Source organism: Lygodium microphyllum, chromosome 11 (assembly GCF_053477565.2).
Source record: "Lygodium microphyllum isolate KBCC chromosome 11, Lygodium_microphyllum_v1.1.10, whole genome shotgun sequence".
Classification (NCBI taxonomy): Eukaryota; Viridiplantae; Streptophyta; class Polypodiopsida; order Schizaeales; family Lygodiaceae; genus Lygodium; species Lygodium microphyllum.
The window spans coordinates 43929450-43946327 of record NC_141145.1 but is presented as its reverse complement, the minus strand read 5'-3'; the positions used below and the strand labels follow the sequence as shown (position 1 = coordinate 43946327).

The window sequence follows — 16878 nt, the reverse complement described above, 5'->3', positions numbered from 1 at the left end:
ATGTAGTCATCTTGACTACAAGAGAAAATATCTCATCAAAGTCAACTCCATGTTCTTGCTTGTATCCCTTCGTAACCAATCTTGCTTTGTACTTTGGTGAGGAATCAAAAGTGACCTTCATCTTGTAAACCCATTTGCACGGAAGGGTTTTTTGCTTTTTAGGCAACTGCACCAAGTCCCAAGTGCCATTTTTCTCAAGAGATTTCATTTCTGACAAGATGGCTTTATACCATTTCTTGCTGTCCTGTTTGTCTATTGCTTCCTTGAAGCAAGATGGTTCACCACAGTCTACCAACATGACATAATCAGCCACATTGTTTGCACCAGGAACGAATCTATGAGGTTGTCTAGTAGCCCTAGACGATCTCCTAACCCAATGATCATTGTTTGCTAGCTGTTGAGCCTGCAAATTTTCATTTTCAGCTTACTGTCCTAGCATTTCAGCTTGCAAATCAGAATTAACAGATTGCTGCCCTGGCTATTTCTGCACATTGAGTGACTCATCATTATGGGCAATAGCTGACTGATCATTTTCAGCATTATTTTCTGCATTTGCGGGTTCATTTACAGCAGGTATTTGCTGTTATAGAGTGGGCACATTTTGTTGTCCAAAAGGTATTTCTTCTCAGAATACAACCATACGGATCTCCTCAGTCTTTTCGGGCTGTTTATACATGCGATCTTATCGGAAGAGAACATCATTGTTGCGTACTACTTTCCTTTCTCGGGATCCCATAATCTATATCCCATTTCACCTTCATTACCATATCCTAGGAAAATACATTTACAGGACTTTGGCTTAAGTTTGTTACGTTCTTCCTTACGTATGTGCACAAATGCTCCACAGCCAAACACTTTTAAGTGTGCATATGAAGGTGGCTTGCCCGACCACACTTCTTGGGGAACTCCCCTCCCCCCAAAAAGACCTGTTTGGTGACCGATTAATTAAGTGTACGGCTGTCATAACAACCTCTGCTAAAAAACCATGGGGTAATGCAGCATGAGACAACATCGTACGGACCTTATCCTGTATGGTCCGATTCATATGCTATGCAACTCCATTTTTTGGTGGATTATGAGGGGCAGTGAGCTCCCTCTTTATCCCTTTGCTATCACAAAATGCCTGAAAGGCCTTGGACACATATTCCCCACCATTGTTACAGCGAAGACACTTAAGTGTCTTATCAGTCTGATTCTCAACCAATGCCAATAATTTTTGAAACTTGTCAAGTACTTCGTCTGTGCTATGAATAGGGTAAACCTATACCTTCTGTGTAGCATCATCGACAAAGGTGACAAAGTATTTCTTTCCCCCTAAAGATAACCCTGGCATTTTACATACATTGAAATGTACTAACTCTAGAGGAGAAGATTTTAGCGAAAGAGACTTCTTGTGAGACGTCTGTGTATGTTTACCATAAACACAATGATCACAATGCTCAAAATCAGCATAATGAAGACAAGGCAAGTAACTTAAATGAGAAAGCACTTTCATTCCAGTTTGACTCATGTGTCCCAACCGGCCATGCCACAAAGAAACACTTGGTTGCTCGGTCACGACAACAACATGGTCACACACTAGATACATGGAGAGGATACAAGGTATTACTTTTACAACCTCTGGCAATGACTCTAGATCCCTTACAGATCTTCCATTTCCCATCACCAAAGGTGGTATGAAATCCATCATCATCTAGTTGCCCCATGCTAATCAAGCTCTTCTTGAGCTAAGGTACATGCCGTACATGTTGAAGTGTGAAGAAAAAACCATTTTGAAACTACAACTCCCACTGCCAATACCTGCAATGTCACATGCATAGTTGTCCCCAAGATGGACAACACCATATTGACCCCCTGTATAGTTAGTAAACCACTCACGATGAGGGGTGACATGAAAGGAAGCACCTAAATCTAGAATCCAAGTATGCATGTCATCATCCGTATCTGCAAGTAAAGCTTGTGTACTAAAGTGTGAAGAGATAAAGAGTATGTCATTTCCACTGTCACTGTCATGAGTGACTACATTCACCTCTTCAATTTTGACACTGCTCTTCTTAGGTTGACTCTCTTTCTTCTCTTCCTTGCTATCATTTGTCTTCTTGCCCTTTTCTTTCTCTTTCTTCCATTTGTAGTAGTCACGTTTAAAGTGACCCTTCTTGCCACAATGATGGCATTCAACATCCTTGCCATGCGATTTATTGCGTCCCTTGCTATCAGATTTGCCTTTCTGCTGTGATCTGCCCCTAGTATACAAAGCACTGGAAGACTTACTTGATGCATTGTTTTGCCGATTCATTCCTTCCATGAGTAGAGCCCTCTCTACATTAGCATACAAAAGGATCGCATTAGAATTGCTCATAGTAGTCTTGAATGTCTCCCAACTCTCTAGTAGAGTGCAAAGTAAGAACATAGCCTTAAATTCTTCATCAATCATGAACTTGAAGGCAACTAGTTGGCTGAAAATGGAGTTAAACTCACTCAAGTGAGTAGACATTGTTGTACCCTCTTTCATACGCAAATCCATAAGCTTTTTCAGCCAATAAACTTTGCTTGCGGCACTCTTCTGTGCATACAGTTCTTCCAATCGAGTCCAAATAGCATAGGCAGAATCCAAACCTTCAATGTTAAACAGCAAGGCATTAGAAATCAATAGCTCAATGGTTGAGCGTGTAAGCTCACTTACAACTGATTACAGCTGTTCCAAGGACAAATACACCACATTGCATGAGAAGTCCCAAATTTTAGCTGCAATTTCTGTTGTACATGCATCCACAGGCACAAAATTTGACATGCATTGTCAAAAGCCCCAAAATTTTTGTGCTCCAAGCATCAACCATACATTTGCATTGTCTCCGACATGCATAGAATAGGCCAATTTTGCCAAAATAGAGCAATTTCTGCAAAACCCCCATATTTTTCCAAGTGCTAGATGTCCAAATTGCACGGAAAACACAAGGGACCAAGGTACAAACAAGTACCAACCAGCAATAAATAACCACGTAAAAGCAGAAATTTCAGACCTACAAATAAATTTTCAGAAGCACTAAACCTTGTGCTACAACACTCCACAACTGATTACAACTGTTTTAAGGACAAATACATCATATTGCATGAGAAGTCCCAAATTTTAGCTGCAATTTCTGTTGTACATGCACCCACGGGCACAAAATTTGACACGCACTGTCAAAAGCCCCAAAATTTTTGTGCTCAAAGCATCAACCATACATTTGCATTGTCTCTGACATGCATAGAATAGGCCAATTTTGCCAAAATAGAGCAATTTTTGCAAAAACCCCATATTTTTCCAAGTGCTAGATGTCCAAATTGCACAGAATTAAACATGCATGTACATAAAATGACAAATGGTGCACAAATTTTACCCAAACAGGAAAATCCCCAAATTGCACGGTGTCCAAAGTGCATCAATGTCCAGAAATTGGGTAAATTTCAGCCCAATTCTTGCATGTACATGAAAAACCCCAAATGTCAGAGGCAAAATGTTACAAATCCTGGCAATTTCTGAGACAAATATCACTATTGTGTCTTACTCGCATCAAATGTGGACAAATCCCCAAATTTCTAGCACAATTTTGCCTAAAAAACATGAACTGTGCTTACACGCACGGACGCCCACAAAGAGAAGGGGTAAAAATTGATTTTTTGAGCAAAAAAGAAAAACATGATGGGGGGGTCCGTTGACCCGCCGTGTAGGTCGTCGGCCTTCCAGTTGCCTGTCGACTGTCGCCTGCAACGTGTTGCTCGATTGTTGCCCCGTTGGTCCGTTGTCAGTGGTCACGCTTGCCCTGCCCTGTCGCCCTGTGCCATGACTGCTGCCCTGTCACACTTGCTTGATTGGTCCCGTTGTGTGCTGCTGCATGCTTGTTGCCCTACTCGTTTGCGACACCTGCAACTCTTGCTCGCCTATCCAACTGCCCCTCTTGCACTTGCTAAATATTGACGACTGGTGCCTGAAGCTCCTGCTTGTCAGTCAGTCAACCTGACAACAATTACTGACTCCGGAAAGCGTGCACGACTTGTGAGCTCTTATACCAGTTTGTTAAGATAGAGAGCGGAGGATCGAGACACACAATGCTTTCTCACACACACACACACACACACACACACACAGAATATTTACGAAAAAAAGAGAGAGAGAGAATGTTCTTGGGTACAATGACGAGTGTACCTCTTTAGGTTTTTAGATAGATATATATGAAAGTACAAATGTGCTAAGGGTGTGTTCACACCCGTGCACATATAAAAGGCACGATGGCCCTTTATTCCCAACAGGCGGCATCAACTATTGAGCAGTCAGGCACGGGAAGTGTGAAGGTTGCTATTAGGCAGAAGCCAAAGTTGAGGGTGGTGACTGCAAGGGCTAGTGGGTTGTGTGGCTGTGATACCTCTTTTAGCTATTGGAGCCCAAGGAGAAAGATAGTGAAGCCATCATAGATGTAACTCCATCTCTGTGTGTGTGTGTGGAGAGGCAAAGCTGAATGGAAGATAGATTGATGTGATACAAGAATACAAAAGATAGGGACTCAATATACAAGCTTATTCTTACCCACAGCATTGATCTTTATTGAATGCTTGGTGGTGTAGGTGTTCAAACCTATCATAAATAACTAACACAACGGCCAATTTTTGGGAGCAGGCTGAGGGATGCTGAAAACAGTGTTGTTGTCTGAAAGGATCTCAAATGCAGCAATTGTCTCTTGATGCCATAGGTGAAGGATGATGCCTCTTGAGAGTGAGGGAGTGCAGGAAACTGCAAAATGCAGCAGTCCTTCAGAGGATAAAGGCCAAAAACAACAGTGGCAGCAACTCAAGTGAGCTTTCAGGGAGACTGATAGAGAAGTGCAGGCTGTTGGAGCAGATTGCCCAAGGCTGGAATGCAGCAGAGATGGCCACAAATAGCAGCAGGATGACACCGCCAAGTTGATGGAGATGACACCAGCAGCAGGTACAGTCAACTGGGCTGAGATGATGGTGATGATGTGGGACAGCAGTCGTTGATGTGGTTTGGCTGGCAGGGCAAAGATAGAGCCAGCTATGATGGTGATGAATGTGGCAACAAGGACATGCCAATGTTGGCAAAAAAGATGAGGAGCTGGTCACATATTGACTCCCTTTTATAGAACTTTCCTTCTATAGAACTTATCAAGCCATTTGTCCCACCAAAATCTTTGCCTCTCTTATTTCATAAATAAATGATTTTAATTATGTTTTGGGGTTGTTTGAGAGCCGGATGAAGGGGAGGTGGCCTGAAAATGGCTCATGAAATGGCCAGGATATGCCATCATGAGGTCAATTGCATCGAGAATGGTGTTGGCCTCTATGACACGGCGACTTATAATTTGCCAGAATTTTATACGCACAAGTTGCTGCACTATCCATTTGATGCACACATCGCTGCAAGATATGGCTTGCATGGTACTTTTGCTAGTGTTGTAGAGTCATCCGTATGGAGTTGTTACGATTAGAATTCATTAAGACTTAGTCTACACTATTCACTAATGATATTCACACAACATGCTTTTGAAGATATGCTAGGCTTTGCACTGAGAAAACACAAAATATATGCCGCAATAGGTCTCCTACTTCAACATTGAAGAGTATGACTCCCTGTGAGGCTTTCTTTGGGAAGAAGCCTTTCATATCTCTCTTTCCCATCTTTTAATGCGATGCATATGTCCTTGTGGACAAGAAAAAAAGAGGGAGCAAACTTGACCCAAAGTCGCAGAAGCTTATCTTTGTGGGCCACAAAATGACCATGAAGGGCTATCGGCTCTTTAACTTGAAGAAACAAAAGATTGAGGTGAGTAGGGATGTGATCTTCGATGATGCTGTGGTCTCCAAAGACTAGATTGATGGTTCTTCTGTTGTTGCAGGTGGTTCTTCGTCATCAATTGACCCTTCACCATTAGGCCCTTCCCTTCCTTCCAGGTTATCCATTTTCACCCCTTCATCTACAACTCCTCCCTCTTCTTCCTTTACTACACTATCTCATAGTTGCCAATGGTTTTTGAAACGAGAGGTATGAAACAGGTTTCATACGAGTTTTGTAAAACATTAGAAACAAGTTTCATTCAAGATGAAAGAAGACTATCATGAGACTTTATACGTATTGAGTATGACTCATATGATGTAATTTATCATAATTCCATATGATGTAATTTATCATAATTCATAATTTTATACAATACAAATGGAGATTCGATATAGCATCAACATATACATGCATCACGGTTCATTGTCCATGTCAATATTAGCTTTAATTATAGAAGAAGCTATCAATATATACATGCATTATAGACAATAATACATTCTTGCAAACAATGTCAATGTCCAGGTCGGTGCGTCAAATGAATCTATGATAAATGTTGATTATGAAAGTTCAAATACATTTTTTAGGATAAGGCCTTTTTGGAAATTGAAAATAGGTGTTTCATAGGTTTCTGAAATGCTCGGGTATGAAGCGAGTTTTCTAACCTTATGAAAAACGAGTTTCTTGGCAACTATGCACCATCTCCCTCTCCTTCTTTCCTTCGACTCTTGACGGCTCCTTTTTCTTCTACCTCATCATTGAGTATTTCTACCCCTTCTCCATCTCCTTAGGTTTCTTTTGGGGGGGATTGAGTAGTTAGAGGGGGATCTTCTTCATTAGATGAGGGTGATCTACCTTCCCTTAGTGAGGGAAGTCTCTTCCACAGATATGTGCATTGCAGATACTGGGAGGCTACTCGGTCTCCTTCGTAGTAGGATGAGCCTATCACCATTACTTGGTGGTATCAATGGCTCATGCAAGAGTCAAGGATTACTCATTTCCCTGAGATACCTATTGGCCCACTCAAATCAGCCAGGATTCAAGCCCGGTGGGATAGTTTACTTTGTGTGAATTATGCCCTTATGTCACAGATTCTTTAGGACCATGAGCTTACTACAGTTGATGAGGCTCTTGCACAAGAGGTTTGGTGCAATGTTATGCAGGTTGAGCTCGATTCTATTGAGCAGAACCAAACCTGGGTGTCGGTTCCACGTCCAAAGAAGCGGAAGGTTATTGGTGTGAAGTGGGTCTATAAGACCAAGTGTCTTGACGATTGATCCTTCGACAACCATAAGGTATGGCTTGTTGCTAAGGAAGTTACCCAATATGTAGGGCTGGATTACTCAAAGACCTTCGCACCTACAACTTTGGATGTCCACTATTTGAGCTATCTTGGCTCTTACAATTCATCACCATTGGTCTATTTTTTAGATGGACATCGAGTTTTCCTTTCTAAATAGCATCTAGGTGGGGAGATTTATGTCTCCTAGCCCCTTGGGTTTCTTGTGCAAGGGGAGGAGGACCATGTTTATAGGTTGTAGAAGGCCCTTTGAAGCAAGCTCCTCGTCTTGGTACCAAAGGATTGATCGGTTCTTCTTATAGAGGGGGTTCCATCAATCAAATCGTTGATTCATGACGAGGAGGGGTGAGGCGAGGCATGTAGTGTTTGTTGTAGAGGGATGGCCCCTATGATGATGTTCATCTTGCCTCGAATGCGGGGCGTGTCTTGGTCATTTTGTATGTTGATGACCTTACTATCATCGGGAGTGACTCATAATAGGAGGTTGATTAGACTTTGGAGATCTTGAGACAGGAGTTTGATCTTGGGATTCTACACTTCTTTCTTGGTTTGGAGATTTGTCAGATGGCATAGGGCATCTTCATATCCCAGGACAAGTATATCTCTGAGTTACTTTTGGAGTTTGGTATGGTTGAGTGTCGGTCTGTTTCTTGCCCCATGGACCCAAAGTCCAAGCTTTTGGCGAAGAGTGATCCTCTTCTAGCTACTACTTGGTACATGTGCCTTGTTGGCTCATTGATCTCACTTATTCATACTTGGCCAAATATTTCTTCTGTGGCAGTATTATTGTCTTCTTTCATGAAGACTTCTACTCAGGCTCACTGGAGAGCTGCTTGCACATTTTGCGCTATTTACAAGGGACTCCATCTTATGGGATCATGTATGGAAAGGGGGGGGGGACACTCTTTCTGGATGGAGTGACTCAGATTGGGTAGGTGATGTGGATTTGAAATAATTCACTTCAAGTTATTCTTCCTCCCTTGGATTAGATTGGCACTGACTGAGAATTGGGTAGGTGATGTGGATTCGAGATGATTCACTACAAGTGCTTTCTCCCTTGGGTTAGGAGTTGTCTCGTGGAGCAATAAGAAGCAGCTTACTATGGCCCTTTCTTCTATAGAGGCTGAGTACTATGCCCTTTGTTCCATAGCTATGGAGGCAGTTTGGCTCCATTGGATGTTTGTGGAGATTGGCTTTCCGTAGATAAGTTCGACTCAATTGGGTGTGGATAATTAGATTTTGGCCAAGAATCTTGTGTTTCATGCTCGCACGAAGCACATAGAGGTTGAGTATCATTATGTTCGAGAGCATATCGTTGATTCCGAGTTAGTGGTGGTCTACTGTCCTATAGTAGACAATGTTAGAGATGTCATTCCTTGGACAGTGCAGCAGGCAGGCCATGTCATTGCCACATCAGCAGGACACATCAGCAGTCAGGGCAGGTGCCACATTGGCAGCCTACAGTCAGACAGATTTATGTCAGTTGGCTGCATTTAACGCAGCCGACTTGGTCATTTTTGGCCTTTTCTTTTCTGCTATTTATAGCAGTTCTCCAGCACATTGTGATCACTTGTATCTGACAAAGACAGCCCGCTGGTAATAGACAGCACGTGGGCTGATGGAGATCGAGGTCCTCAAGGCGGAGACATACGGAGATATTCTTTCTACACCCATGTATATTTCTGCATTCCTATACAACATTCTACACTGCAGATTTTCTGCATTTTCTCATTCTCTCTCTCTCTCTCTCTCTCTCTCTCTCTCTCTCTCTCTCTCTCTCTGTGTTCACTCTCTCTCAGTCTTGGTCCCACGCTTCCGCATCGCTGCACTGTGACATGGTATCAGAGCGGTGAAGACGGACTGACTAACTGAGTCAAGAACCTACTTGAAGAGGAGATTTCAGCGTGACACAAGGCTGCATTTCCAGCATTCGAGGGCGAGTAGGAGGGCTGCGCACCGGAACAAGGCCGAAGTGAGCATGGGCGTGCGAGAAAGGAGTCCAGTTGGTGAATTTGTTGCAGGTTGTTGCTGTTTGAAGGGCAGGAAGGCTGCATTTTCGGCCTTCCATTGCAGATTTTACCTTTTCAGCGCCTCCGGCGGCTGAAGGAGGTTTGGGAAGTAGAGGAAAGAGCCCTAACAGGCTGCATCTTTATAGTCGGAGGGGGCTGCTTTTGTGTTTGTGCAAGCATTGCAGGTGAACATGTCTACAAATACCGAATTGGAGTTCTAGGCGATCATGGATTGGAAGGTGTCTCTCCTACTGCCTCTTCCATCAGATCAGAAGCTTGATGGTGACAATTACTGCATCTGGCACGTGATGATGTTGGCCATTCTGGAGTCTTATGATTTGGCGGAGCTTATGATGGAGGAGATTGACCAACCCTCGGTGAGAGACGAGTCCAAAATCTCTTCCAATGCTTGTGCGGAGTTGACCAAGGCTGAGTCTCATTGGGACAAACTGAATGCTAGGATTTGTTCTTTTCTTTTTCTATCTTGTATTACAGCCGTGATAGCTCACATCGAGCACTTGACTATGGCTTTAGAGATATGGCTGCAGCTCGACTAGATGTATAACTGGATGACCCTGATAAAGAGGGTTTCTTTGGAGGTGTAGATGCTGACCTTGTCCGTGAATAAGTCTTCTTCGCTTCGGGAACACATCAACAAGCTTCGGTTGCTTCAGATGCAGGTTCAAAATGCAGAGAAGACTTCAATCGTTGACAGGATGACACCTTTTGAGGCTTACTTTGGGACTAAGCCTGATGTCTCTTATTTTTAGGATCTTTGGGTGTGACGCCTATGTGCACATCCCAAAGACGCAGCATGACAATTTTGAGGCGGCTTTCGGACGACAGGTTTTTGTTGGTTACAGCTCCCAGTCCCAAGGTTATCGGTTGTTTGATCCCGTTAAGCGGGATATTTACACAAGCCGAGATGTGTGGTTCGTGGAAGTTTCGGCCACAGAGGCGGGTGTGGAGCACCCCATCCTTGGAGTTCCAGGGGAGAGTGGGCTTCCGAGACAATTCCTTTGGAGCCAGAGCCTATTGATGGAGATTCTTCTTCTGATTCAGAGTCTTCCCTTCTACTGGCCACCTCTGTGGAGCTTCCGTGGTGGATGTACCGGAGTCTTCAACAAATGGAGAGTGACGAGGAGAGATCTGGCCTCCTCGTTTGGCCAATGACATGCTCCGAGATTCAGGGATCAAGGGAGTCCCTGAGGAGTGGGAACCGCAGAATGGACTGTGGAGGTCACAGAGGAATCAAGCCCATTCTATGGAGCTGTTTGCTCTAACTATTGTTTGATGACCCGTGTTATGCAAGATCGAGAGGCCACTTCTGTGAAGGAGGCTTTGCAGTCTGACCATTGGCGGAAAGCTATGGAAGTCGAGTTGGAGGCTATTGAGAGGAATGGCACTTGGTACCTTGTGCCTCATCCCTCTCACAAGAAGGTGATTGCGTCAAGTGGGTCTTTAAGACCAAGTACCTTAGTGATGGTTCTTTGGACAAGCACAAGGTCGCCTTGTTGCTAAAGGTTTTGCTCAGCGCCCAGGCATTGACTTCCATGATACTTTTGCTCCCACTTCTTGTATGGCGACTATTCGGGCTGTTTTTGCCTTGATGTGAAGTCGGCCTTTCTCAATGGTGACTTGTAGGAGGAGATCTATGTCAAGTAGCCTCGTGGCTTTGGATCCTCGGATGGGAAAGTATATAGGTTAAGGAAGGCCTTGTATGGCCTCAAGCAAACTTCGCGTGCATGGAACGGGAAGATTAACTCGTTCCTTTAATCAAAGTTGGAATATTGGCGCTCCACGGCCGATCCGCAACTTTATATGCACACTTCGGAGGTTGGTCGTGTGTTGTTTGTGTTGTATGTTGATGATTTGATTCTTATAGGTGACCATGTACAAACGGTCCAAGAGACCAAGATAGCTTTACATCAGACGTTCGAGATGACAGACTTGGGGCTTCTTCATTTCTTCTTGGGTCATGAGATTTATATGTCTCTGAGGGGGATTTTACATTCAGGAGCTCTTGATGACTTTTGAAATGGAGACTTTTCGGACCATTTCTACTCCTACGGATTTGAACTGGAAGGCCACTTCACACTCAGCTTCTCCCTTAATGGATGCGTCCCACTACCGTTAGCTGCTTGGCTCCTTGATTTGGCTACTCAACACTCGTGTTGATCTTTGTTTTGCTGTGGATCTTTTGGCAGGGTTTATGAGTGAACCCAAACAAGTGCATTGGCAAGCTGCCCTGAGGATTCTTCGGTATTTGCGGGGGACCTCTGATTTAGGGATTTCGTATCCCGCAAGTACAGATGTTTTAGATCTTGTTCTTGCAGGTTGAAGCAACTCGGATTGGGTTGGCGATGTGGACCACCGGCGGTCTACTACAGGCTATTGTTTTACCTTGGGTTCAGGTGTCATTTGATGGAGTAGCAAGAAGCAGCCCACAGAAGCCCTTTTTTCTAATGAGATGGAGTATTGGCTGCGTCTTCCACTACATGTGAGGTTGTGTGGCTTTGCAGATTGTTGGAGGAGCTTGGCTGCCTGACTCATCCTACTCTTCTGCGGTGCGACAATGAAAGTTGCATTGCCTTGGTACGAAATCTTGTATTCCATGCTCGGACGAAGCACATTGAGATCTAGTACCTTCATTCGAGAGAAGCTTTTGGATGGGACCATTGAAGTGGAGTTCTGCAAGACGGAGGATAATCTTGCAGATTTGTTCACGAAGGTGCTTCCCCACGCTCTTCTTCGGAGACATGCTAGATCCCTTAGTCTTTTGACCTGTCCAGGATATGAGAGGGAGTGTCAGAGATGCCATTCCTTGGATAGTGCAACAAGCACGCCATGACATTACTACGTTAGCAGGACATGTCAATAGTTAGTGCACATGCCACGTGGCAGCGTGTAGTCGGACAGATTTATGTTAGTTGGCTGCATTTAATGCAGCCGGCCTGGTCATTTTTGGCCTTTTCTTTTGTGCTATTTATAGCAGTCCTCCAGCACATTGTGATCACTTGTATCTGACAGAGACAGCCTACTGGTGATAGACCGCACACGGGCTGACGGAGATCAAGGTCCTCAAGGTGGAGACATACACAGATATTCTCTTTGCACCCATGTATATTTCTGCATTCCTATACAGCATTCTACACTGCAGATTTTCTGCATTTCACTGTCTCCTCTCTCTCTCTCCGTGTTCACTCTCTCTCAGGCTTGGTCCCACGCTTCCGCATCGTTGCACTTTGACAGACAATGCGGTGGATCTCTTCATGGAGCCTTTGCCCGAGGCTTCTATGCTTCATCACATGAGATTGTTGGGTCTTTAGATACTCCCAGGATTTGAGAGGGGGTGTTAGCCTGCCTTATTTCATGTAGGTCAGTTTGTCATTCCTTGGTTGAGAGCTCATGTCAAAGTCTAATGGAGACATTGGATCTTTGAGAGCTTTATGTGCATTTCTTAGGTTTGTCAGTCAGCTTCCAGCCTATGCTACCCTATTAGATAGTATCCAACCTACCCAGGAGTTTGTGGTTGCATCAAATGCCATGTCAATATTTTTTCACATTTTTTATGTGCTTCCGATTGCATTAAATGTAGTTGGCCAGGCTGTTATAGGTCGGCGGGCGGCCAGCAGCTGGTTGGCCAGTTTGATAGATTTCCAGCTATAAATCTGGCCACTAGCTGGGGCAGATTGCTCACTTTTTTTGCGTCATAGGTGCTCCGTCAAGTGGCTGCAGTCTTCTCCTTCTTTGGTGTGGACAACAGGCTGCATACTTTCCGTCTCCATCACTGTCATTGTCTGTCACCATTGATGATGCTGTCATCATTTTTCAGCCGGATCCGGTGCCCTCACTGATGCCTTGGGCTGCATGCAAGGACTGATCAGTCAGTTCCTTTGTATTCATCATTCTTCTTTAGTCAATGCAGATTTCTTTCCTTTATCTCTCTCTTTGTCTCCGCATTCGTGATTCTCTTCCATTGCACATTCTCATAGAAGTGGAGTGCAATCCTAGATTACTGAATGCAAGAGAAAGAGATTTGAGAGATGTGGGTGTAATGGGATGGAAGTGTGAAAGAGAAGTGCCAACTCCATGCTTAGAAGAAACAGAAGATATAGTTCCAGGTATACTTGTAGATGTATATGTACGTCTAGAGTCTCCTGAATTAAAAGTGACACATTGAAAGTTATCAAAGGAGAAATAGGAGAGGGTTTTGATTCATATGACTCAAAGGGATTGTACGAACCTAAAATGGGGCTTGGCTAAGATGAGATTCTCCACTTATCCCAAATGCCATATGCCCTCCTTGATCCGAGAGGTGGCCAACCTCACTGACTGGTCTAGATGGAGTAGAAAAGCTGGTAGGAGGAAGATAAGTTGGACCATACTTGTTGCGCATGAATTCTTCAGACTTCTCATCCCTCTCATGAAGTCAAGAGAAGGAGAAGAAAGTGGAGGTGAAGTTGAAGCATTGTCTTCCTCATTAAGCCCAACTAAGATGAAAAAGATGGCTCGTCGCCACTTGTCCAATGCTGTCTATCCGCCTTGATTGGAGAGGTGGCCAACCTCACCAGCTAGTCCAAATGTAGTAGAAAAGCTAGTAGGAGGGAGGAGTCTAAGACATTGTGAAATGGTTATGTATCGTTTGTGTACCTCGCACAAAACCAAGCCTCTACAATACCACGATATACTCTTTAAAAGAGCACTAGCTTTGATATGATGTGAAGATATGCTAGGGTTTGTACTGAGAAAATACAAAATGTGCGAACATGATTAAAACATAATAACTCAGATAGTATCGCAATAAACACAAATCCTAAACACAAAATGCAAAACAAAAAAATACAAACACAAACAAAAAAGAAAGAGAACTTTGAAGTGAATCAATCAATGCTGTAAATGAATGAGAGAATGTACAAAATGCTCAAGGGCAAAGTTGTCCAACAGCTGGTGGCTCTCGTGGGAGTGGGCTGAAGTAGGTCTCAAATATTGATATAAACACAAAAATGACCTGTTTTAGATGCAAATGCAAATCAGCATGATGCTGAAAATGGAAGGGCAGCAAGTTGGAAACCAGAACACAACACTCTCTGGGATTGGAACTAGTAAATGCAAAAATGTAACTGCCAGAAGACGGCAGCTGATCACCAGCAGTAGTGGGAGGTTGGGCGACAACTGTAGATCACATAGAAGCAGTCGCTCGGGGCTAATTAGCTAGTGAAAGAGGGCTGATGGCTGAAATCTGCATGACAAGGATAGGGCTGAATGATGGGCAACTTGTCTATTTATAGATGTGGAAGGATCCTTCCCAAATTAGGGTTTTGCATGCGGGATAGAAACTCTCTAGAACTGCTCTCCTTTCATAACTCATTTGGCATTTTACATGTTTTGGGGCTGTTTTTAAAGATCTAATCAATATGTAATGAATTTTTAGCTTAACAACACTCACTACTGAGTCGAGCTGGCTTGAGTTCATTCCACATGAATTAAGGTGATCAACACTCACTATTTAGTCGAGCTTGGCTTGAGTTCATTCCACATGAATTAAGGTGATCAGCGGATTAGAGTTCATCAAAACCTGCAAGAGCTGTCCATCCATGAGAGATTGTTGATAATTTTGATCATGTGGAGAACTATGAAGGATGGACATGCTTTGCTTAGCATTTTCAGATTGAAGACAAGAAAAGAACTGTGGATTCAGCAGCTTTGAATACTTGCCATTGGCTCTTCTTGTGGGTTTTGTACCCTATGGGTTGGCTCCATGTGGCTGAGTGAGAAGACAATTTTTGTTAGGCTAATCAAGTAAGAAAGGGGGTTCTTTCAAATAAAATATTTTAGAATTTTCACATGTTCAACATTATTAAAGGTAATCTCAGTTGCCCGATCCTCCTCTGCTTCACAATTGACTCCATTGACTTTACTAGTGGGAAGTAGTCTAGACTCTAGAGAACAAGGACATTTTCAATTGCATCTTCTGGCGCTGGAACTGCAAAAGCCAGACTATCCCTCATAAGGTAAGCCAAAGCCAAAAAGTCTCCATCTGCAGAAATCTTGTGGCTTGGGGAAGTCAAGGATTTGCTACTACGAACAAGCATGGGTCACCATAAATGACTATTACAATCACTTAAAAGGACGGTGCAAGCTTAACATTGTGAACTGTCTGCCTTGGGACGCCTTCGTGAATCTGAAATCTGAAAGGCATTGCTGGATTGGGTTGATGTTCTTATGCTACTGTACTGTTTTTGCATATGATTTAAAATCTATGAAAGGTAAAATCCATATGTAGATCAAAGGTTTTTCTTATCCAAATATCTGTTTTCTTCTTTGTTTGGCAAACTTTGCAGCTAGAGGACCTCCCTCCAGTGCCCGTATTGCACTTGCAAATAGATTGGCCAGACTATGGAGTTCCAACATCCAGTCTAGGTGTGCGTACAGTTTTCAAGACATTATACAGAATACCAGCTGATTTTGGACCTTTTGTGGTACATTGCAGGTGCATCAAGTTTTTTTAATGGTATTTAGTCTGTTGCGGGACTAAGTCAACTTAGATATACTGTCTATGATGGATTAACAATGGTACAACTAATTGACATATTTCTTATATGGAAATGGTTCCTGCTACAGTGCTGGAATAGGAAGAACAGGAACTTTTTGCACCATAGATCATACATTGCGACGAATTCTTCTTGGTGATTTGTCAGCAGTAAACATTGAAAATACAGTCCGCAATTTCAGACAGCAACGTTATGGAATGGTTCAGACCACCGTGAGTTATCATATTGAAATTCTGATTTCCAGTTGTCTAACTCTGTTAAGATAGTCCTAGCTGGCAATATGTATGAAGAGTCTTTGTTCTTGACCGACTTTGATTGTTTGTTGATTCAGGAACAGTATGCTTTCTGCTTCACAACTGTCATTCAGGAGCTTGAAGACCTCATTGTCAAACATGAGGCAAGACATTCCAGATAGGCAGGACTATGTAGAAAGACTTTCACCTACTGTATAATTCTCCTTTCGGCACAGTTGGGTGTACGTACCTACTGATTTTGTTCAAGAGCAACAGCGGCTTCTGTAATTTTCCTCTTTGGGACAGTTGGATTTACATGCCTAACCATGTTTTTCAACAGTTCTTTAGTTTACTTTTGCAAACAAGCATGTGATTGTGTTGAAAGGGGGCAAGCTTCTTAAAGCATATCATGTAAGTCCAACCTCCTGCTGCAGCAGCATAGAAGAAAAAGCAACAACATAATTGATATCGATAATAGTATAGACTTTCCCAGTGGCAAGGCCATGAGCTATTATTCATAGCAAGATGATGTTTTATGAATCAAACCAATACGTCAAGAATGACAAGATAGGTGTGGATTGTATGGTAGGCTAAGACTCAGAATGTAGATGATTAACATTATTTCGGATAAATGTCCTTGAATGAGGAGATTGAATCTCCACCAGATTAGAGCAACTCTAATTCTTAGTGGGTGCCATAAGGAAAGAAGGAATCTACAATAAAATTCCATATGAATAGACTCGGGTGATAGGCAATTGTAGGGGCGTTACACATGGCATGAGTCTTACTGAAGAGATTAGTGTATGGTAATAGGATTTTGTTCAAACCAATAAATCACACTTGAGAAAGGTTTGAATTGTAGCTTACTAGTATCACAAGTTAGATAAAAGATCGATTTCTTGGTATTATGTAATTAGGATGGGATTATTCTCAATGTTTGATGTAACTTCTTATC

General features: G+C 43.0%; 1 protein-coding gene across 1 annotated transcript in view; it reads left to right on the top strand.

The window, feature by feature from the left end:
• Positions 1-16288, top strand: part of PTP1 (protein tyrosine phosphatase 1) — a 43675-nt gene extending 27387 nt beyond the window's left edge. Inside the window, exons 6-8 of the mRNA XM_087687550.1 lie at positions 15481-15629; positions 15761-15902; positions 16022-16288. Of these exons, the coding sequence (XP_087543676.1) occupies positions 15481-15629; positions 15761-15902; positions 16022-16105 (375 nt within the window). The 3' untranslated portion in view covers positions 16106-16288. The remainder of the gene's footprint in view (positions 1-15480; positions 15630-15760; positions 15903-16021) is intronic.
• The last annotated feature ends 590 nt before the right edge of the window (positions 16289-16878 follow it).